Source organism: Rattus norvegicus, chromosome 7, assembly GCF_036323735.1.
Source record: "Rattus norvegicus strain BN/NHsdMcwi chromosome 7, GRCr8, whole genome shotgun sequence".
Lineage (NCBI taxonomy): Eukaryota > Metazoa > Chordata > Mammalia > Rodentia > Muridae > Rattus > Rattus norvegicus.
In genome coordinates this window covers 116,549,716-116,571,941 of record NC_086025.1, presented here as the reverse complement: position 1 = coordinate 116,571,941, position 22,226 = coordinate 116,549,716, and the positions used below count along the sequence as shown (strand labels likewise).

Below are 22,226 nucleotides of genomic sequence, written 5' to 3'. Positions count from 1 at the left end.
CCTCACCCAGAACTGGGAAGTTCAGAACAATTGAAGGACACAATGAGGGCATCTGGGAGGCCAGAGAAAGTGGTCACAGCCATTGGCAGCCATGTGGGGAGGGGCACTGTTTTGGTGTCTGATGGGAATGGGCAGACAGAAACCCAAGTTCAGGTGGAGGCCTTGGTTGGCCTAGAAAGATAATGGGCCAGGCCTGGAGGAGGTATGAGGCCTAGAAGTGGGAGACCTGGCCCTCCTCCTTTGGTGTGTCTTGTGTAGCACACCCCAACACCACAGCTCTTCATGATAGCTACGCCTGCACACACAGGAGGTGACAGACTTCCCCATCAGGATACAGGCAGAAGGGGACAGGAGAGTGCAGAGGAGCTAGGCATGACCATGCAGAGGCAGGCAGATCTCTGAGTTCAAGGCCAACCTGGTCTGCAGAGTGAGTTCCGGGACAGCCAGGGCTACACAGAGAAACTCGGGAGAAGGGGAGCTTTGGGCGCCCACCAGTTCTTATGGCCCTTTTGGGCACAGGACTGGGGGCAGAGGCCACTTTAAATTCCCTCCCCCATCTACATCCACAATGTAACAGCCCCACAGAGGGCCTAAGGGGAGGCTGGCTGGAAACACTACTGAACTCCTGGAAACAACCCTTTATTGAACTCTCCACCCCAAAGGAATCTAGTCCAGTAGATTCCGTGCCTCAAGGCTTCACAGACAGGGGTGTGGCCGGCACTCCCCCCACTGGTGGCCACAGGACCAGCCTGCAGAGAGGAAGGTGGCAGGGGTCAAGAGAGAAGGGCCAGCCAGGCCTCAGGGATATTTAGCCAGTAACGCTCCTGAGGTATAGTGAATTCATTTACCTTACAAAAACCCAGAAAACCTGTATGAAATCTCAGCACTATCCTGAGTTAAATATAAAAAAAAAAAAGGGACAGTCAGAAAACACCACGGTTAGGGTGCCGGCACCTCTAGGGGTTGGGGGACAGGGGCCAGCCCTGCCCCAGCTGCACCTCACTGAAGCTGCAAATGCCAGGCCCCACCCAGCAGCAAGAAGACCAGCAGCACCATGGGAAACAGCTGCCCAGGGTCCTGGTCAGGTGACACCTGTGGGATCAAGAGGGGAAGGTTAGTGAGGCCCAGGGACCAGCTGGGGTGAGGAGACAGCGCTTGGGACTCAGAACTATGCACAGCTGGGGAAATCTGAGACACGGTGTGAACGTGGTCATTTAGCCATTCACCTCGGGGGAGCAGGGGACTTATGACTGAGTGCATTCTCTTTTAGAAGGAGGTTCCCGCAGGAGGGGCCAGAAGGCACTGTGAGTGTGCACTCGAACCTCCCTCAGTTGGCCAAGCAGTTGCTGCACACACTAGGGCTGCTGAGATGGGGCAGAAGTGCAAAGAGGTGGGGAAGAAACTAGAGAGGGGTGGAGACTGCGGGGAACTAGACAGCATGGCTAAGGCACTGCTGGCTGCCCCGTGGGAAGGATAACACTCGGACTAGAGGCTTCAAGGTTCTCACCCAGGCGCCAGGAGTGAAGACTCTCCAGGACCAGATATTTTCCCTGAGGTTGGTGAGGCTTCCAATCAAGCTTCTGAAAATACCTCTGACACCCGTCTGGCTGTAGGTGGCAGCAAGTCTGTAAGACATGATACGAACAAGGTGGGTATTATAGCCGTGGGCGCTGGAAGTGTACAAGTGTGACCCATCACAGTATGGCCTACAGAGAGCCTCTGTGCTCCTCTGGCTCTCTGCCCAGAGCCAGCTCCAAGGAGCATCTCCCACTCTGAAGGCCCCTGAGCCTCTGGGCCAAACCCACACTGCCTTGTGAGTTGGGATCTCTCCGGACTCTCCAGCTTGATCTACTGCTAAGGCCAGAGGGAGGACTGGGGGACCCGGGTGAGGGGTGAGGTCTCAGGCTTGCCTGAGAACTCACACACTCTTCTTCCAAGGTTTGCAGGGCTCCCTTGGGGCCCAGCCCTGTCTGGTTCCACTGGGCAACTGGTTACCTGTGCATAGCAATCCCAGGCAGCTGGACCAGACGGGGGCTCCGAAGACACCGGTCCATCTCATCGCCGATGCAGGCTAGCCTCAGGGCCACCTGGTTTCTGCAGGCAGGCATGCGGCAGTTAAGTGTGGTTATGCTGGGGAGGCCATACCACACACCTAGCCAGTTCCTATGGGACTCCGGACCCAGTGAGGGGGACAGCAGGGGGATACTGAGGAGTCCGCAGCAAACCTTCCTGGTGTCCCCCTATCCATGGGTGCATTTTGGAGTAAAAGCCATTTCAAATGTGCTGCTGTAGGATAAACCACAAAGTACTGAGACATTGGGCATAGGGGCCAACCTGGGACCTATGTCAGCCTGTATCCCATGTCTGCCCTTTGTGGAAGTCAGACACAAAAGTACTGGGGAGTATCTTGTGACCCTGCCTGGACGTCAGGGACAGCTTACCCCAGAAAAACACCTGAACTTTCCTTGAGAGAACCCTGGGGAGGGGAGCAAGTGTGGGTGTTTGGAGCCCCCTTCAGTTGACTTCCTACAGGTCCTCAATCTATCCTGCTCCAAGACTCAAAGCACTTGTGTTTGCACCTTCTCCAGATGGAGAGCGGTAAACCAAATTCCCAAGTGAGCCAGGCATGGTAGCACATGACTTCAATTTAAAGACAATCTCGGGCTGGAGAGGTGGCTCGGCAGTTAAAGGTACGTGTTGCTCCAGCAGAGGACATGTTTGTTTACAACCACCTATAAGCCCAGTTCCAGGGGATGCATCCTCCTCCTCTGAGTACTGCAGGCACCAGGGATGAGCAGAGTGCACAGACGTACGTGCAGGCAAGCCCTCATGCACATAAAACAAGTCTTTTAAAACAGTCAGTCTCCACTGAAACAGGAGACAGTTGTGTGATGAATACACACACTGAAACCAGCCTGGCTAAGCCCTTCCTGGGGTTTGCCCACACATTCCACACCAGCGACGCAGCAGCTCACTGGAAAGCCCCTACGGAGGGGCGAGGGCCACCTGCTCCACACACCCAGTGTCCCAGGTCTAGTCCTGATTCTGATGGTCACAAGGGTTCGAGGAACCCAGAAAGTTGCCTGGCAACCAGGTTGCGAGGTTTTGGTCCCACCTACTCCCTGGGAGACCCAGGTTTCACTTTACTCAGGAACGGAGCAGAAAGTGAGGGGACACTAATTCCATCCAGAGTGACAGAGAACCCAGAAGCTGAGGGTACACACAAAGAGCCTGTGCACAGAAGGGCTCGCCCTGGCCAGCATGGCTGCTCTCTTCCTGCTGGGAAGTGAACAGTGGGTCTCAGACCCTGAGCAGAGAGGGACCTTGATTTCCCCATCTGGTCAGAGAGATATGTCGCTAGTGAAACCAGATGGGCCAGGTTCAGGCTGCCTTGTGCTGGTCCCAACACTCAGAAAGCACACTGGAGCTCTGTGGGGGCGGGGAGCCATCTCCAGGAGCTCCCTGCCCTGTTCTCTCCCACCCTGCCTCCTCCCCTCTCCCCCACTCCTCTCTATAGAAGGAGCTGTTCCAACCCTTGTCCAGTGGAGGCCATTGGTCATTGGTCAGTCCCTACCTGCTCTCCAGGCACCTCATGAAATCCAAGTCTCTCACAGGACTGACGTCCTCAACCCCCACAGGCTCCTTCATGCTGGGAGCCCCAGAGACCACTGCAGGTTGGGGGACCTGGTCGTGTAGAAGAGTCTTGATAATGTCTCTGGCCATTAGTCTCGCCTCTGACATGTCTTCTGTGGGATAAAATAAGACAGGGTGTGACTAGATCCCCAGAACGATGCAACGGTGGCTACTCGGGCTCAGAACAACAGACCATAGTAGGTGCTTGGCACATGGGGTACGAGAAGCCCCTGGGGCCTGCAGGGCCTTGGTGTGAGTGCTCCCAGCCCTCCCCAGAACCAGTCACAGAAACCAGAGGCTTCCACCCAGGCTGTTCACACAAGCTGGACTATCTTTCCCAAAGCAGGCCACAAAGCTTCAACAAGCTTCTGGTCCTCTGTTCTTGTCCCTTGAGGATCAAGAAGTTTAAAGAATCTGAATAGACTGGGTTCGGTCCCCAGCTCCGAAAAAAAGAACCAAAAAAAAAAAAAAAAAAAAAAAAGAATCTGAATAGACTCCCCACCGGCCCCACCCCAGTCTGTCACAGAGTGAGCTAATGCTGTTTGTCCAGCCACACCTCTGCACGCTACTGCCCTGTCACCAGGCCTGAGCATCAAACCAAATTTCTCCAAGGGCTGGGAGAAGCTTAGACCATAAAGTGTTTGTGCTTACTATACCTGCATGAGGACCCAACTCAAGATCTCCAGACCACAAGGCAGGGCACAGTACTATGCCTGGAACCCCAGTACTGGGGAGCTGGAAACAGAGTCCCTGGGGCTTGCTGGCCAGCCAGCCCTAGATTCCAGATCCTGTCTCAGAAACCCAAGTCAGGGCTAGAGGCACGGCTTAGTTGGTTAGAGTGCATATGGCTCTAGCAAAGGATCAGAGTTTAATTCCCAGAATCCACACTGGCAGGTCACAACCACTTATAAACTCCAGGTCCAGGGGAACAGAAGTCCTCTTCTGCCTTCCACGGGCACCCACACCCTCACACATATGTATATATAATACCCTCACACACACAATTATAAATAAATCTTGGAGGCGGGGGGGGGGGAGTGACCAAGGCAGACAGCTCCTGGGGACAGCACCCAATGTTGACTGCTGGCCTCCACATGTGTGCATGCATTTGTACATACACACACATGCATGCACACCCACACATAAAACATACACATACATAAAGTTCTTCATGTCTCCAGGTCTTCATGCCTGAAGGCTCCCGTGAGATAGAAAAAGTGGCTGTCACTTTTCTCTCTTTGACCGTCTATGACAGAAACATGGGCCATGATCCCTGTAATGGGGGGAAACGTCAGACTCTGCTGCCCCACACCTAAGAATAACCTTGCCTCTGTGGCCATTTCCTCTGAGCTGCTCGGGCCGTCACCCACCTCCAGAGTCCTGCTCCACACAGGCCGTGTGCCTCAGCAAGTCACCAAGTGCTGGTTCTCTGAGGTGAGCACATGCTCAGGGCTCCAGCTCTGTCCCTGAGGACGGAGGAAAGCCCAGGCACCCTGCCCACGAAGAGACTGAAGTGAGCTCCCAAGGAGAGCGACTCCTCAGCCCGGACTTCATGAAGAGCACGACTCACGAGTTTCACCACTTTCTAACTAGGGACGGAACTTGAACCTCACATAAGACAAGACAGAGTGTGCCATGGGCTGCACCTCCAACCTCACATTCCTCTCCTCGCTTACTTGTTATCTTCTTACTCTCAGTGTGTGTCTATGGCGGAAGGGGACACATGCCACACTGGCCATGTGGAGGTCAGAGGACAACTCTGTGGACTGCATTCTCTCCTCCCACCTTCACGCAGGTTCTAGGAATCACACCGAGGTTACCAGATTTGCAAAGCAACTTCCTTCTCCACTGGGCCTCCTCCCAGGCCCTTGACACTCCCAACTCCACCTTTGAGACAAAGTTTTTTGATGTAGCCCTGGATGTCCTGGAACTTTCTCTGTAGACCAGCCTAGCCTTGAACTTGAAATCTGTCTGCTCTGCCTCCTGGTGCTGGGATTAAAGGGATGTGTTGCTGTTCCCCGCCCCTTTAATGGCTGCTGGTGCTCTGGAGCAGTTATGGCAAATGAGCAAAATAAGACAGACCAGAGTCCTCCATGATCTCATGCTGGTCAGTCTTTCCTCTAAACACTTCTGTAGCCACATATGAATCTTCCAAACCAAGGGGGCCACGCAGTACTTTGCAGCCCCCTTTCCCCTGATCTCCTGTCAGAGGCTTCATTTTGCTCTCTAACCATCCCCCAGCTCCTGCTAGGACAACTCTTCTGCACCAGCACTCATCAAGGTCCAACAAGACCCATTCTCTTGCCCAGCATCCCTTTCTTTTTTTTTTTTTAAGATTTATTCATTTATTATATATAAGTACACTGTAGCTGTCTTCAGACACACCAGAAGAGGGCATCAGATCTCATTACAGATGATTGTGAGCCACCATGTGGTTGCTGGGATTTGAACTCATGACCTCTGGAAGAGCAGTCGGGTGCTCTTAACCGCTGAGCCATCTCTCCAGCTCCCAGCATCCCTTTCAATGCTGGTCATGTGACCAAGTCTGGCCAGTGAAGTCTCCAAGAATTTGGACACAGGGTTGGAAGACAGGGAGCAGAGGCCAAACTCACAGGAATGCAAAGATCCCTGCCTAAACCTAGAAAGACCATGCTGTCCAGGATAGTACTTTCTGCCACCAACACAGCGGCATAAATACATATATAAAACAAATAAATCTTTTAAAAAAGATTCACTTATTTATTTTAAGCGAGTATGTGAGTAGCTGTCTTCATGCACACCAGAAGAGGGCATCAGATCCCATTACAGATGGTTGTGAGCCACCATGTGGTTGCTGCGAATTGAACTCAGGACCCCTGGAAGAGCAGTCAGTGCTCTTACCACTGAGCCATCTCTCCAGCCCTTCTCTTGTGTTTTCTATCCAAAAAAATATATGTTATCACCTCAGAAACCTTCTGTACAATATCAGGAGGAGGGTTCATTGTGACAACGATGATTATCATTATCATGCATCCTATAAATGAGTCCCAATATGTGATTAAGAAACATGGTATCTCAGGGTTGGGGATTTAGCTCAGTGGTAGAGCGCTTGCCTAGGAAGCGCAAGGCCCTGGGTTCGGTCCCCAGCTCCGGGAAAAAAAAAAAAAGAAACATGGTATCTCTAGTGGAGAATCTGTTCATAAACTTAATAATTGCTCAACAAGAAGGAGGCAAGCAGCTGACATGGAGAAGGCCCAGCATGTGCTGACTCAGAAGCACCATTAACTCTCTGATGTCCAGAGGAATATCGCTGCCTTGGCCTTGGAGGTCACTTGGAGGTCACTTGGAATAGCTACATAGAGCACATAGGAGGTAAAGCATCACCGGGACCGCCATATTTCTATATAGGACATGACGCATTGCAGGAAGCAAGAGCGCATGATAGACCGAGTGGAGAGGCCTGAGGTGCAGAGCATCTCCGTACAGCAGGAATCGGAGACCATTGCGGGGGGGGGGGGGGGGGAGCGCTGGATCTAAAGCTGCCAACGATTCCACCTCAGCGGAGAGTTACCTAAGTGGGACCTAGTCTGTGTGGCAAACTCTTCCCAAATGCCACCTACGGAAATTACAGCGCACCTTTCCTACGAAATGACAAAGGTCCGTTTAGTAGCGTAAACCACTGACCCGCCAGCAGGGATTTCTGTCTGCAGCTCACTCGGGAATAAGCAACCAGCAGCAACAATTAAAACGAGAGAGAGAGGGAGGGGAAGGGGGAGGGGGAGGGGGAGAGGGGGGGGGGAGGGGGAGGGGGAGGGGGAGGGAGAATGAGAATGAATTCAATCCAGGGCAGCTCCCCTCCTGACTGTCATGAACATGGAGGTGTAGGCTGGAGTTGCAGCAGTAGAGGGAGCCAGTAACCCGCCCCCCTCCCCCACCTTCCCAGTTCAAATTCCCATTCAGAGTTCTCAACTCCAGTGGTCAGAGGCTTCCTGAACTCCCAGCGGTGACTCCCACATCTGCAATGGCTTCATCCCTGATGAGGCAGTCTGGGTGGGACTCTGTCTTGCCATAGTTCACCCACAGGGTACCCAGCTGCCTTAAGTCCATGGCATCAAGGCGATGAAGGTGTGAACCTGGGCTCTTAACAGCCCAAGTCACACACTTGTAACCTCAACCCTTGGGAGGCTAAGGCAGGAGGATTGCTTTGCGTTCAAGGCCAGTCCAGTACTGTCTAGTCTAGCCGGGACTTCAGGAAGCAGAGACCTTTTCTAAATTAAAAAGAGGAGAAGGAAGAGGAGGAGGAGGAAGATGAGGAGGAAGAGGAGGAGGAGGAGGAGGGGGAGGGGGAGGAGGAGGAGGAGGAGGAGGAAGAGGAGGAGGAGAAAAGGAAGGAAGGGAGGGAGGGAGAGAGGGAGGGAGGGAGGGAGGAAAGAAAAAAAGGCATTGAGCAGCCCTAGAATCCAAAATCCAAAACTCAAAACCTTGAGCCCCAACATCAGACCATGTGCCTGACGGCTCAGAGTGTGGAAACTTCATCCTATGCCCAGAATTACCTAATATTCCATAAATTACTCTCAGCCCATATGGGAAAGTGCATAGGAGACATAAGGGAAATGGAATTTCATGAGTAGGCTCTGGCCTCATCCCTATACTGTCTTTTGTATGTATTTGCCTGTGCATGTGCGTGTGTGTGTGTGTGTGTGTGTGTGTGTGTGTGTGTGTGCATGAAAAGGCCAGAGGTCAACGCGTTGGTGTCTTTCTTGGTTGCCCTCCACTTCTTTTTTGAGGCAGGACCCTTCACTGGGGCAGCAAACCTCAGAATCCTCCTGTCTCTGCTGCTCCTGCTCTGGGGTTGCAGGCAAGCACAGCCAGGCTTGGCTTTCTGTTTCAGTGCTGAGGATGTCAACAGACATCTTCCAGCCCAGTCCTTAATATACCTCATTGTATATAAACAGGTGATATCTTAAATCCAATAAATTTCTGATGCCCAATCCTGAGACAGAACAAAGATCTTGCTGGCTTGGGCCTGCTTTCCTACCCTGCACCAGGCTGTGTCCAAAGTGCTTGCAAAGATTCCTTTATTTCCCCTCCCAACAATGCAGCGAGGGGCAGCACATTGCCTAGCATGCACAAGACGCCGGCATTAGCCTTAGCAACACACAAGGACACACAAGACCCACCCTGAAAGTGATTTATATTCAAAGAGAACACTGGGTCTTAGAAAAGCTCATACTGAGCCAAGAATGGACGGTGACCTAGGATTTCCTGTCTCTTCTCCAAGGCAGACTAATGTCCATCGTCAAGTGGAGTGACTGCAGGCACAGAGCCATCCTCTTGAGGACACTGAGACTAAACACTTGTCTCCATTCACTTGACACTTCCTGTACTAAAGAAAGAGATGGCTGGAAGCCTAGGCACTTGGGGGACAGAAGCTGGCACCCTCCAGGTGTCTCAGGACTGAATTGAGACAGGTGACTGTCAGCAATGCACCTCAAATGCCAGTGCGATCAAGGAGCCGAGTGCACACAAGGTGACATCATCAGCCACCACAGCAGGCACGAGGGCGTGGTGAGCTCCAGGCTTAGAGGCGCCATATAAGGGTAGCATTGTTCTTCCTTCCAGAAGTGGAAAAAGAATAAACGTCCAGAGTTTCTGTCTCAACAAAGAGGTGGCTGTCTCCCCTTCCTGAGAGGAAGGTGGAGAAGAGGTGGACATCTGTTCCTGACCGAAGCTCAAATCTCCCAGGAGCCGGGCCGCAAGGATAAGAAGCGTAAACACAGCCACAGCCACAGCACCTGCCAGGCTACACCTTTGCCCGGAGGCAGAAGCTGTGGGCTACGGCGGGAGGGACAGGGGCTCCACCTGCTCTGTGCACCTGCAGACAGAGCTGCGCGACTGTCAGGTGGGAGCAAGCCCCCTACACCACCAGGTCATGACCTGTGGTAGGGGCCGGGCAAGGTCACCCAGCATGCCCCATGTGCTCATACAGGTACCTCAAAGCCCTTGCCACAGTTGTCCCAGCGAGTGCTTGGCGCAGTTACAAAGAAAAGGGGAGATCGGGGACCTGCAGTAGAGATGCCAGCTTGTCTTTAGCTCGCTTGGCTCAAAGCCACTCAGCCCCGATGGGCCATGAGAGGCCCTTTCCCAGGTTGAGCTTGTACTTCACAGGAGCCATTCGAAACCCCGGGCAGCAGCCAGCCATGCCACCATGTCACGGGGCAGCCTGACCTCACTGACCATGCCATTGTACTGACAGGCAGGGAGGAGACAGTACAGCTCACACAGAAGGCGAGGTGGAAGCCACAGATGTCCTACACTGGGGCAAGGGCAAGGCTTGGCATTAGGACACCTGGGGGGGTCCCCTCCCTCCTGCTGTGCCTCCTTCAATGGGTCAGCAGGTATGGGAGCCTATGCAGTGTCATGGTCCCATGGAATAGCAGAGTACACAAACATAGATATGCCAAAGTCTCTAGCCCCATACTCCAAGCCAAACCGATGTCACTGATCAATCGTGGTGATAGCCTTTAATTTCAGCACTCTGGAGGCAGAGGCAGGGGGATCTCTGTGAGTTTGGTCCAGCCAGCCCGGTCTACATAGTGAGTTCCAAGCCAGACAGGGCTACAGGGTGAGACCCTGTCTCAAAAGAAAAAAAATACAGTTGAACACAAGTACATTTTTTTTTACAGTAACAACAACAGAAAATGAAAGAAGAAGGAAGGAAGGAAGAAGAAAAAAGGAAGGAAAAGAAAATGAAGGCTTCATTCAGGTCAAGTTAACCTTGTAAAATCTTCCTACAGAAACTCTAAAACTCCTACATAAAGGAGGGGAAAGAAGCAGGCGATATGGCACAGGCTGTAATCTCAACTCAGGAGGTGGAAGCAGGAGGATTAAGAGTTTAAGGCCAGGGGTTGGGGATTTAGCTCAGTGGTAGAGCGCTTGCCTAGCAAGTGCAAGGCCCTGGGTTCGGTCCCCAGCTCCGAAAAAAAAAAAAAAAAAAAAAAGAAAAAGGAAAAAAAAAAAGAGTTTAAGGTCAACCTGGTCTACATAGCAAGTTAGAGGACATCCTGAGCTACCAGAGGCTTCATCTCAAAATACCAAATCTAAAATAATAAATTTATCAAAGACGCAGAATAACAGAGACAAGGACAGGTTTACAGCCAACATGTCTCGGCGTGGTACAGACTAGAAGAAGCATGTACAAACGTGTGTGTCTACGTGTGTCTGTGAGTTTGTGCTACAAGGGTGGTCCTTGTAAAACTGTCCAGAACCTGCCTGCCCTGAGGCTCAGGTCAGGGGTGACTCAGAATGCAAAGCCATTTCCCTGGGAAAGCAGGACCGGCCTAAATTTGCATCTGTCCCCTCCTTCTCTCCCCAGACCTCAGCCTCCACCTCTATACCTTCAGCTCCACCTCAGAGCAGACCAGTGTTCCCAACCCACCCCAGGCAGGGGCCACGGAAGCTCGACACCTGGCCTTCTCCTTTATCCTCTGACCTGACAAGCTGAACTCCAAGCACCGCCAGCACCAGATGGCTGCTGACAGCAGAGGCCTGAGAGAACCCGCCCTGCCAGAGGGTCAGGCACCCATCTCCCTGTCTTCCTTAGAACCCTCTCGGATTCCACGGCTCTTACACCTTGATTGGTCCAGGAGTCCTCACGCAGACAACAATCCCACCCTAACCTCAACTTGCCTTTCCCATCCTCTGGACTCAATTTCCCTACATGCTATTCAGTGGAGATAACAGAGCCGCATTGTGGGGCTCCTTGTCCAGACAAGAGTCCTAGGGCTTGCCCCTGTTAGAACCTGAAGGGTGTGTAAGCAAGGCTCAGCTCTGTGTGGATTTGCTCCCTCTGCTTCCAGTGTAACTCTCCCACAGCCATCACAAATCAGCTTATCCAAGCCTTTCCCATGAGCCTCTGTGTCTACTTACGGTCAAGAATCAGAACGGAGAGGGCAATCACATGTGACCCAGGACTGGGTAGAGCCGGGCTAGGAGGGTCCTTGCAGAGTCGTTGCTCTGATGTCAATCATCCTACCAGCCCCACCCCTTCCCACGACAGATCTTCTCTAGCAGACGTCCACCAGGCAGAAACCTCAGGGCTGACCTACCACAACTCTGTGGATCCGCAGACCCCCGCACCCTCCACCCCTACCAAGTGTCATGCTACACTTTTTCTTTCTTCCAGCCTTGGCCTTGGCTCTGACCACACCCAGGAACCATGAGCTGGGCCATGCTATGACCCTTGACCTTTGCAAACGAAGTGGCCACCATCTGAGCATGCTCGGGAACCTGGCCATTCCCAAGGGTCCGGAAGAGCTCAGCCCAGGTGTCATGTTCCTGGACACGGAGCCCTCAGAGTTCACAGACCTCTCTTGACCTCCGCCCAACTCTGCTTCCTTCGTGGTTTAGAACATGGAAACAGGATGCTGGCTGTCCTTGGGCAGCCTCGTGTCTTCTCACTTCTAACTGGAGATACTGTTGTAGGGGCCCAGGGACACAGTCCATGTTGATGGACCTGGTAGAGTGAGCAGCTGAAAAACAGGGCTGCTGTTAGTGCCTGTGTCCCACATCCAACATCCGACCTGACACGGAGCAGGTGTTTGTTGAAATAAACGAAGGCCAGGTATTCCCAGAAGACCCAGTGTGATCTCCCAGGAAACTGCGCTGGTTTTCAACATCAAGGTTCCTTCCTTCCTTTTCTTCCGACAAGGATCCTTCCATGAAAGGAGAACACACCTACCCAAGTCCTCACCCAGGCTACAGCCCTGTTTTACCCAATGACTTCAGGATGCAAATCCAAGCTGGCTGCGCCTCCCTACTCTCTAGATGGAGCAATGCACTGATTCCCTACAAGTTGTGTGTGGTGACCCACTGTGCCCTCAGCTGTGTGACCACAGGCTCGTCTGGGAATGGGGCATGCTCTCTCCCTCCCAGGAGCAAAGGCAGACCTGGCTAGTTCAACCCTGCAGGCACCAGGGGCTTCAGTCCCTGACAGCAACCCCCAAGCTACATCTTGCCAGGGACACCAAGCAGGCAGGACCCTGCTGCCCGCCCCACAGATGTTCAAACCAGGAGCAGATGGGGTGGGCCTGGGGCTACGAAGTCACCTGGGTGGGCAGCGGGTGATGTTATCCCTGGTCTTCACCATCAGAACTCCTTGCTGCCCTTCCTAGGGACCACTCCAAACCTTGAAGCTGGAATGTTCCAAGTGCCAGTAGCCTATCCAACTCGGGAACAACTTATGGGCAGAGGGACTCGGGCTCTAGTTCCTACTCTGTCTCTGCTATGCGACCACAGACCAGTCACGTACTGTCTCTGGCTCCAACTGAGATCGTTTCCTGCACAGGACTGACCACTGTTAAGATGAAAAGACACACACTGTTACCCACTTTCTGTCACCAACCAGTGCCTCCATTAAAGCTGGGCCATTGAATCAACAGACCCGGAAAGCAGTCAGAAACACAGCCCAGCAAGTGGCCAAAGACCCCATACTCCTCTCCAAACAGGCAAGTTCACTCTCTCGGAGGGATCAATCGGCAGCTATCAAAGTTGCACATTCGAATTCTGAGTTTTGGGGGAGGAACTGGGGAGGGGGAGGGGGGGGTTGTACCATGTGACTCCTCGGGTACCCAGCAGCCCTGGGGAAACTGAGCGGGCAGTAGGTTCCAATTCTCAGTGTCCATACAAAAGCCGGGTTTGAGCTGTGCGGTGGCGGGGTGCGCCTTTAATCCCAGCACTCAAGAGGCAGAGTCAATGGATCTCTGAGTTTGAAGCCAGCCTAGTCTACAGACCAAGTTCCAGGATAGTCAGAGCTGTCTCATCAAACAAAAACAGACAAGCAAACCACAACAAAAAACCAAGCAAGGGGTTGGGGATTTAGCTCAGTGGTAGAGCGCTTGCCTAGGAAGCACAAGGCCCTGGGTTCGGTCCCCAGCTCTGAAAAAAAGAACCAAAAAAAAAAAAACAAGCAAAACACAAAAGCCTGGGATGACGGGGCTTGGCCTGACTCTTGACAGGAGGTTCCCTGAGGCTCACTGTGCAGGGAGTCTAGCCAAATGGGTGAACTCCGGGTTCAGTGAGACACTCTGTCCCCCAAATGTAGGGAGTGATTAAGGAAGACACCCATCACTGACTTCTGACCTCCACACACCTGCCCATTCACAACACACACACACAGGACACAGACAGATACACCTACACACACAAACTTATCTCTCAGAGGAGGAGGGCTATCAGGATGGGGGGGCAGGGAGGCCATAGGAGGGGCATGGCATTTCTACCACAGATTCGTCCCTCATCATTCAGTCTGAGTCCATGCCTGTGGAATCCAACACCAACTCAAAGAAAAACGAAAATCCTTGTTATTGGCTCATACTGGTGGGACATAGAATAGTTGTCTTAAAGTATTTTTTTTCCCCAAGCCAGACTCAGGATCTCATTCCCAGGAACCCATAAATGTTCAAAACAGTCTGCTTGGGGGCGGGGTGGGTGGGGCTCACTTCCCAGCAGTGACAGAGAAACAGTAAAAAAGGAAGGAAGACAGGAAGGAGAGAGAAAGGAAGGGACATTTGTGTCTGTGGGTGTTGCCCAGTGACCTGGAAAGTGGTGGCCTGGAAGTAACCCCACAGGCTCAACCCCTCAGTCTGGCCTGCAGCTGTCACCACCAACCTCAGCGCTACCTGCGAGCACAGACACTGTTAGATTGATCTGTTTTATTTCCTGTGTTTTGCCTGCATGTATGTGCACCTTGTACATGCAATGCCCATGCAGGCCAGAAGAGGGCATCAGATGCCCTGCAACTGTAGTTATAGGCGGTTGTAGATGGCTTACTGTGGATGGAGCCTTTCAGTTATCTGTAAATGACCTCACAGAAGAAAGATCTATAAGCAAACCTTTACAGAGGGCAACAGAACTTATAGAAGTGATTGGCCGGGGACAGGGACGAGTCTTCAGCTTAGACAGCCAACGTAAACTTTTTGTTTGTTTTAGACAAAGTACTGTGGGTTTCAAGGCTGGCCTTGAACTTCTAATCCTCTTGTCTCTGCCTTGTTCATGTGGGATTACAGACACACTCTACCACGCTCAGTTTTACACAGTACTGGGGAAAGACCCCAGAATTTCATGGATGTTAGGCAAGTACACTGCCAATTGAACCATCCCCAGCCCTAACCTTAAACATTGGACAAAAAGCATTTGAAATTTGCCCTCACCAACAGTGCCAGTGAGAACTGCAGGAAGACACATAAGGTCATTCAACTGTATATAGGGAAGGCACCCACCTGGGTTCTGTTTCCTTGCCAGGCACATGACCGGAGACCGGCAAGTGTTTTGTTAAACATGGATTTCTCTGGGGGAAACTCCCCTGTTAAGACAGGCCCTCTGAACGGCTGGGTTCTGTGTAACTTTGGACAGATTCCCTTAGGCCTCCTGGACCCCTAGCTCCTCTGCAGGGAAGAGAGGCTTGCTCGCCTGGTTAATCCTCTCTGAGAACACTCCAGTCTGCGATGCGACTCCGTAGAGCACCTGGCCAGGCCCTGTCCAATCCCCAGAGGAAGTGTAACAATGTAACAATTCTCCTGACTGAGTCTAGAATCTTCAGCCCCCCTCTCAAAACACACACACACACACACACACACACACACACACACACACACACACACCCCAGCAGCAGCAGCAGCAGCAGCAGCAGCAGCAGCAGCAGCAGCAGCAGCAGCAGCAGAAGCATGCACACGCCAGAACTCTCTGCTTTTCTATCCCCATTAGAGAAGGCCAGAGTAGCAAGCTACAGCCTCCCTTTTCAGCTCTAAGACATTTATATGCTCTAGAATGTTTGAACCTGAGGAGGAAGCACCAGCACTGACAGGCCTCCTCCGGGACGCCGACTCCACCCTCCCCCTTCTTTCTGGTGGTGTTGGGCTCTTACCTAGACCCACTTACTGAGCCTTCAGCATCCCACGCCCTAAGTAGGCCAGGGGTCCTGCTTGCTTCTCAGCCCTGTCTCCAGGACAATTCAACTGCTCCTCATTCTGCTGTCCCAGTGCCTTGTCAGCTGACTTGGAGAGGGCACTTGGCCCTTTATGGCCTCATTAAATGTTTATCTGTCTGTCTGCCTAGGGAAAGTTCTCTGCAAAAAAAACGGAAAGAAAGAGCAGCTCACAGAGACAGGGGGGACAATACCCCTGTGTGGAGGACCCTGGAGTGGTCTCCAGCACACAGCCTTTCACCAGATGCCCAGGTAGGCTCCTCTTCACTGCCCTTTCCGGCATGGTGAGCTTCCTCTCAGGTTGGGTAACTGGGCGCCAAGTTTTCTCCCATCTCCAGAAAAACAGGTTTGCTTGGCAGTGCCCAGAGGGTGTTTTGTATTGTCACAACTCAGTGTTGACACTAGGTAAATCAGCTGCCCTTGCCATGCCGCCCTGTGCCCTGCCCTCTCCCGCCTGCCTTGGGGCCAAGAAACGGGCCTGGAATGTATTTGCTGACACTTTCCTCCTAAGGCTTGGCTTCAGCCAACCAAGGGTAGGAGAAAGGAAGCAGCCACACATGTCCAGGCCAGACCCACTGCTGGCTTCCTGGTGGCCGCTACCAACAAAAGCCGGGCACCGTTCAGCACTTCCTTGAAACAGCTTCAGAATTGTTCTAAGCAGAGAGCAAAACAGTGACTTCTCTGGCGGGATTCACTCAGTCAGCCGCAGAGGAAGCCAGAGTCATTAATTGTCCACAAATGTAACCAACTCACTGAAAACAGGACGCTTTCCAGGGAGAGGGGGGAATTCTGTCTGTGGCAAAAGACAGCTCAATATGGCCTTCCAAATATCCCTGCCCTGCTCCTAAGAGAGGCGGGAAAGAAACATAAGATAGGAGGGCCAACTGTACCCTGTTTCTTTTCTTTTCTTTCAAGACAGGGTCTCCTGTATTCTTGGTTGGCCTCCAACTCAATATGCAGCCGAGAATGAATGACCTTGAACTTCTGCTTCCTTCCCGAATTCGAGCTAGTATTGGCCTCCATCCCTGGGAGCTGACCCAGGAATCTGTGTGTAATATCCAGCAACTCTGCCACTGAGCTACATCTCCAGTCCACAGTCTCGGGCTTCTTTGCTCTCAGTGATTTCATCACTGTATATCACCCACCCCACAGTGACCAGCACACAGGTAACCTCTCCACCCGGAGAGAGTCCAGGCTATGACGGGCTCTCCTGTGATGTTCCTTGGCTCACAGAACATGCAGGCTACAGAAGGTCAGGACACGAATTCGTGAGATTTCAGACAGCCAAGGGTTTAGGACAGGACAACGAATGGGTGAAATGACAGGAAGGGTAGACGTGGAGGGGTTGTCAGGGAAGGTGTCATCAGAAGATGAAGAGCCACATAGACACCCATGGGGACAGGGCTGTATCACTCTGATGGTCTCTTATAAACCTCCCAGTGCTTGAAGAAGCATTGCTACAGAAAAGGATCAACTGTGGCTCCGGGGTAAAGTGTTACTTAAAATACACAAAGCCCAGGGTCCCATCCCCAGGTCTAGAATCAAAACAAAAGGCAACTTTAAAATGCTAACTAGGGGACAGCTTAGAACCGAAGTTACACAAGTTTGTCACCAAGCTGGAAAATGACATTCTGCATTTCCAAACTTGGGCTGGAAGCCAGCATCCTCAGGCAAGGTGCAGATTTTGAGGTAAGAAAAAAAAAATACTCTTGGTATCGTAGGCCCATGACCCCAGCATCTCAGGTGAGAGAATCGAGAGTTCAAAGACACCCTGGTCTATAAAGTGTGAGACCCTGTCTCCAAAATACAAAAGAGCAAACCACGAACAACCTTTAAAACCTAACTCTGCAGGAACAACAGAGAAACAGCAGCCAAGGTCAGTGTCAGCTCTGTGACCTTGAAGGAGAGGTGCTGTGGTTAGATATGACTGGGGGGGGGGGTCTCCAAAGCTTGGAGCTTTGACATTTAATCCCCCTCGTGAGGTATTTGGAGGGGGAAACTCGACTTCACTGTGGGGTTTAGAGACTAGATCTTTAGGAGGTGGGTAAAATGCACAATGTATGTTGTCATCTGCCAGAGAGAGGGCGTCATCCAATATGACCCCTCAACCCCACACGAACCCAGAATAAATTTCACTTCTTTATAACTTGACTCGACCTGAGGCATTGCATCTTATTAGCAACAGAAAGCAGACGAAGAGTCAACACTCTGGAGGCAGGCAGGAGGATGGAGAATGCAAGGCTAGCCCTGCTACATAGTGAGGCCTTAAGAAAAATGGCAGTAGGGGCTGGGGATTTAGCTCAGTGGTAGAGCGCTTACCTAGGAAGCGCAAGGCCCTGGGTTCGGTCCCCAGCTCCGGAAAAAAAAAAAAAAAAGAAAGAAAAATGGCAGTAGGCACAGGGCCATGAGTTCCATCCCTAGCTACAAATAAATAACCTGGGCACAATAACTGTACCTGGAATCCTAGGACTCAGGCGGGGAAAGTAAGAGAATCAGGAGTTTCAAGACCAAACTCAGCTACATAGCGAGCCTAGGCTACCTGAGACTATGCCTCAAATCCTGGAGTATAGAGGGGAGAATATGGAGAGGGGGGAGTGAGGCGTGGGGAGGGGCAAGGCTGGGAGGTCAGAGTGCCACCTGCCCTAGGCAGGACACTAGATCCAAAGGCAGCCAAGGGCCCCAGATAAGCCTTCAGTGGATACTGGTAAAGCGGCAACAGTAATCGCGCCCAAACAGAACGGAAATCAAGGTAGCATTGCTGAGTAGCTCAGCGGCTTCTTGGGTGAGGTCCCTCCCCTCCAGGTTAAACCAGGATACATTTCAAAAACTCAACAAACTGAGGTCCAGAATGGTGGAGGAACCTCTAGAAAGCCACACAGTCAGAACGGAAAGCAGGTCACAAGTAGAGAGGTTGGTATGGCCTCCAAGAAAACCCTCCAGGCTTTGACGGAGCCAGCCTTTATGGGAGTCCGCTCTGTGTGGCGGCTGGAACACATGCCCGTTACTCTGTCTGAAATGAAGCCTGCTCCCCAAAGGTTAAGATTAAGGTTCACTGACAACCCCACCCCCACACCCCAAAGCAGGTATGAAACCAACCTTCTAGAGAGCTCTGCACCTGGCTCCAGACCACAGTAACAGTGTTATCACCTGCAGCGACAACAGTAAACAACAACACTTTGCAGGGGTGGCTCAGTGCACTTCAAAACTGCAATTAAGTTTACAAAACCACCTGCATCCGCATGCATCCGCAAGGCCACAAGGCCGGAGAGGACAGCGAAAGTGACAGAAGTACTGAGCCCCCGGTGTCGGTTGTGGGTGGTACTCTGGGAAGCACACAGATGACCTTGGTGGACCCTCCGATCCCCTCCCGGTCCCTGCGCCTCGGCACCGGAAGGTGGCGAGGAGCTTCGAGAAAGTGATGGACTAAACTACCCAGGTCGCCTAAGAAGGCCTTTCTGCCACCCCTCGAAGACGTGCGTCCCGGGGTCCCAGAGGGGACAGATGCGAAGCTGGATTCTATCGGGGACAGGTGTAAACTACCAGATCGCGGCAGGAACGGTACGGATCCCAGGATCCCCAAGGGAGGGACAGATGCGAACTCCCAGGTCCTCGCGGAGACAGGTGCGGACGCCATCTTCCGCCTGCGCCCGGGGCAGAGCCTGGGCGCCCTACTGTGGCAGTGCCGCGCCCTGGTCCCGAGCTGCTTCCCCCAAGTTTCCGACACCGAGGGCACGGCGACAGCCAAGGCCACTTGCTTACCAAGTCCTGGAGCCAGGACGCAAGGGCCACCCCAGTGCACGGAAGCGCAGCGAGACACGCGGACGCGGCTAGCACCTTCTGGGGTGTGAGACGCGGAGGGGACGTTTCGGAGCCGGGGCTACCAAGGGATTTGAACACGGGTCCCCAACCTTCCGGCTACTTGGGCTAGGGCTACCGGGCGCTTACCTGCCCGGCTAAGCTGGCGTAGCGGCGGGCGAGCTGCCCGAACACCTCTCGGCCCAGACTCGGGTGGCTGAGTTGGGGGCGCTGGCTGGAGGCGGGTTATTGTGAGCGGCGGGCTGGGCACTGATAGGTGGCCGCGCTCGTCCGGCTCCTCCCCTTTAGCCCCTCCCTCCGGGGCTCCAAATCCCTGGCTAAATAGTGGCTGCAGAACCGCTGTTTTAAAAGTCGTTAACTTGCAGACGTTCTTCCGTCGCCTGCGGACCTGACACAGTGTCCGTGCCAGTGCATCTGCGAGTGTGCTCTCCGCACCCGAGTATTCGTAGATGCCGCTTCTGCCATCGCCGTAGCCGAATCCTAGCAAGGGCTGCCTATTTAATCCTCACAGTACTAAAGGCTCGGTGCTTTTTTCCCTGACCACTTACCCACGTAGAAACTCAGGCTCAGAACGGACGAGGGCTTGGGTGAAGCAAATATTCAGAACTCCGCGCTCTTCAGGCTGTTACACTTGGGAGTTGGGTGTCTTTAAATCTTCACGAAGGTCGAAAGTTTTTCCCAGAAACCAGGGGTGAAGCCTACGGCTTCCCTTTGCTCCTGCCTGCCTGCTACAAGCTTCCCGCTGCACCTCCCAGTCTCTCCCCACCCACCCCCTGCCCCCTCCTCCTCTCTCCTCTCTCCCGGTGAATGCGGAGCTCGCCCAGCCCTCCAGCTAAGACTTAGGGTGTAGGAAGGGGATCCGTAGGAGGTGAAATCTAGAATTACAGGTGAAGTGGGAGGAGTTCAGTCTCCAGTTCCCGGGACTAGGGGCTCTGAGGTGTGTTTTGATGTAGGGCTGGCTGAATTACAAAGTAACCACTATCTATATAACAACAAAGCTTGTTTATCCCAGGTCAGCTCCTCTCGGTGATGCAGAGGTCAGGGTCTGGGGCAGGTGCCTCCTGCTGCGTGCTTGGTCAAGTAAACTGGGCTCTTCCCTCTCCTGTGCGGAGAGAGGTAATACTTGGGGTTCCTTAAATGTTCTCCTGACACAAGGAGACAGCCCCTCCCCTCACATGTTAGAGGGTCCAACTCAGAGGCATTTCAAACCTGCCACCCAGACCTTTAGCAGTTTTGTGGTCCTTCTGTCACCTCCAAGCCCAGAAGCGAATTTAACCCTGACCTTTGGTCCTAGCCATCAGGGATTGCCACAGCCTGGACCGGACAGGAAAACTTGAAGCCTCTCTGCCAGTGCATTTTGCAGATGAATTTGCAGAAAACTGACTGAGAGAAGAGAGACAGTAACAAGGAGTCTCACGGACCAGAAAGATCTGACAGGTCTGAGGATGTGTGCTAGGGCCTCTGGAGGCACAATGCCAGGCACATAGTAAATGTTCCCTAAACGGAAGACTGGATGGAGGAAGGAGGCCAGTCTGAGGTCAGACTGGGATTTACCGGCCCAGGGGAGAGGGTGAGTGAAAATATTTAGCCTGCAGGATCTCCAAGGCAACATGCTGACCAAATGGGAGGCCAGTGCAAGGACTCATCCCTGGGACTGGGGAGGCTGGGAAGTCGGTTGGGTCAGTTCTGGGTAATATAGCAAGAATTCATTGTTTGGAGGGGTTTGTTGGTTTGTATGTTTTTCAAGACAGGGTTTCTCTGTGTAGCCCTGGCTATCCTGGAACTTACAGAGATCTGCCAGCCTCAGCCTCCCCTAAAGGCATGCACCACTGCCAGGCTGAGAATCAAATTAGAAAGAAAAAACTGGGTGAGTTGTTAACACTGTAACCTCAGGTTTGGGAAGTGGAAGGTCAAGTAGTTCACGGCTATATACCTGGTTTTACAGTGAGTTCCAGGACAACCCGGGATGCAAGAGACCCTGTCTAAAATAAATTAAAAGAGAGAGAGAAAGAGACAAACGAAGGGAAATGGGGCAAAACCACTTAAATAAGAGTGTGGCTTCCTGTTAGTGCTCCATAACTGGGTCAGATGCAAGAAGTAATAAAAGCAATGATAATGGGGACCTTCTGTCCCCAGGGCTCAGCTCTTGCTCTTCTCTTGCCTTGCACATTCTTTGGAAACATTTATTCATTCATTCTGCCGGAGATGGGACTATGTGTGTGAAGGTCAGAGGACAACCCTCAGGGATCAGTTCTTTTCTTCACCGTGTAGATCCCATGTTCTGTCCCATCCTGCTAGCTGAGAGGACCATTTACTAAGGGACTTGCCCCTTTCTTCTCTGGGGGCCTTAATCCATAGGTGCTGCTCGCAGCTACCTCTGGGTCCTCATAATTCCGCTGTCCTCTGTGCCTGTGTTCACTGGTATCTCTGACCCAGCTGACACTGACTTCAGGCCAAGGTTTGGCCTTGAGCTGTCTCTGGATCCTTTGTTTAACAAGTAGTGGTAGAGTCTGGTGCAGTGGCGCCGCCAGCCATCCACATTCTACAAACTGAAGCAGGAGTAGTGAGAGTTTCAGGCCAGCCTGGGCTACATAGTGAAACCCCCTGCCTCAAAAGTCGAAGAATAGGTGATTGGGGTATAGCTCTGTTGGTGGAGTGCTCTTATAACATCCTTTCTACTGGACCTGCCAGTCCCCAATGGGGCTAGCCAGTCATACCCAGGGATCTTGCTGTCCCTGACTCCCCAACACAGAGGTTCAAGCCAGCCCTGCCACACTCAGATCGTTACATGGGTGCTGGGATTGAATTTAGCAAT

General features: G+C 52.6%; 1 protein-coding gene across 1 annotated transcript; it reads right to left on the bottom strand.

Moving 5' to 3' along the window:
• Window positions 1-624: 624 nt before the first annotated feature.
• Window positions 625-19,639, bottom strand: Bik (BCL2-interacting killer). Its single transcript, NM_053704.2, has 5 exons — window positions 19,541-19,639; window positions 3,575-3,746; window positions 1,996-2,094; window positions 1,508-1,625; window positions 625-1,092 (listed from the first exon to the last, which is right to left on the bottom strand). The coding sequence occupies exons 2-5, from the start codon at window positions 3,739-3,741 to the stop codon at window positions 1,000-1,002; spliced, it is 477 nt and encodes a 158-aa protein (NP_446156.1). The 5' UTR covers window positions 3,742-3,746; window positions 19,541-19,639; the 3' UTR covers window positions 625-999.
• Between the last annotated feature and the right edge of the window lie 2,587 nt (window positions 19,640-22,226).

Excerpts from the sequence above, each read along its gene's own strand:
- Bik (NM_053704.2), bottom strand. The coding sequence starts at position 3,741 with ATGTCAGAGGCGAGACTAATGGCCAGAGACATTATCAAGACTCTTCTA. Across the intron at positions 2,095-3,574 it reads ATGAGGTGCCTGGAGAGCAG|AAACCAGGTGGCCCTGAGGC; the intron begins GTAGGGACTGAC and ends GCCTGCCTGCAG. Across the intron at positions 1,093-1,507 it reads TCTTCACTCCTGGCGCCTGG|GTGTCACCTGACCAGGACCC; the intron begins GTGAGAACCTTG and ends TTGATCCCACAG.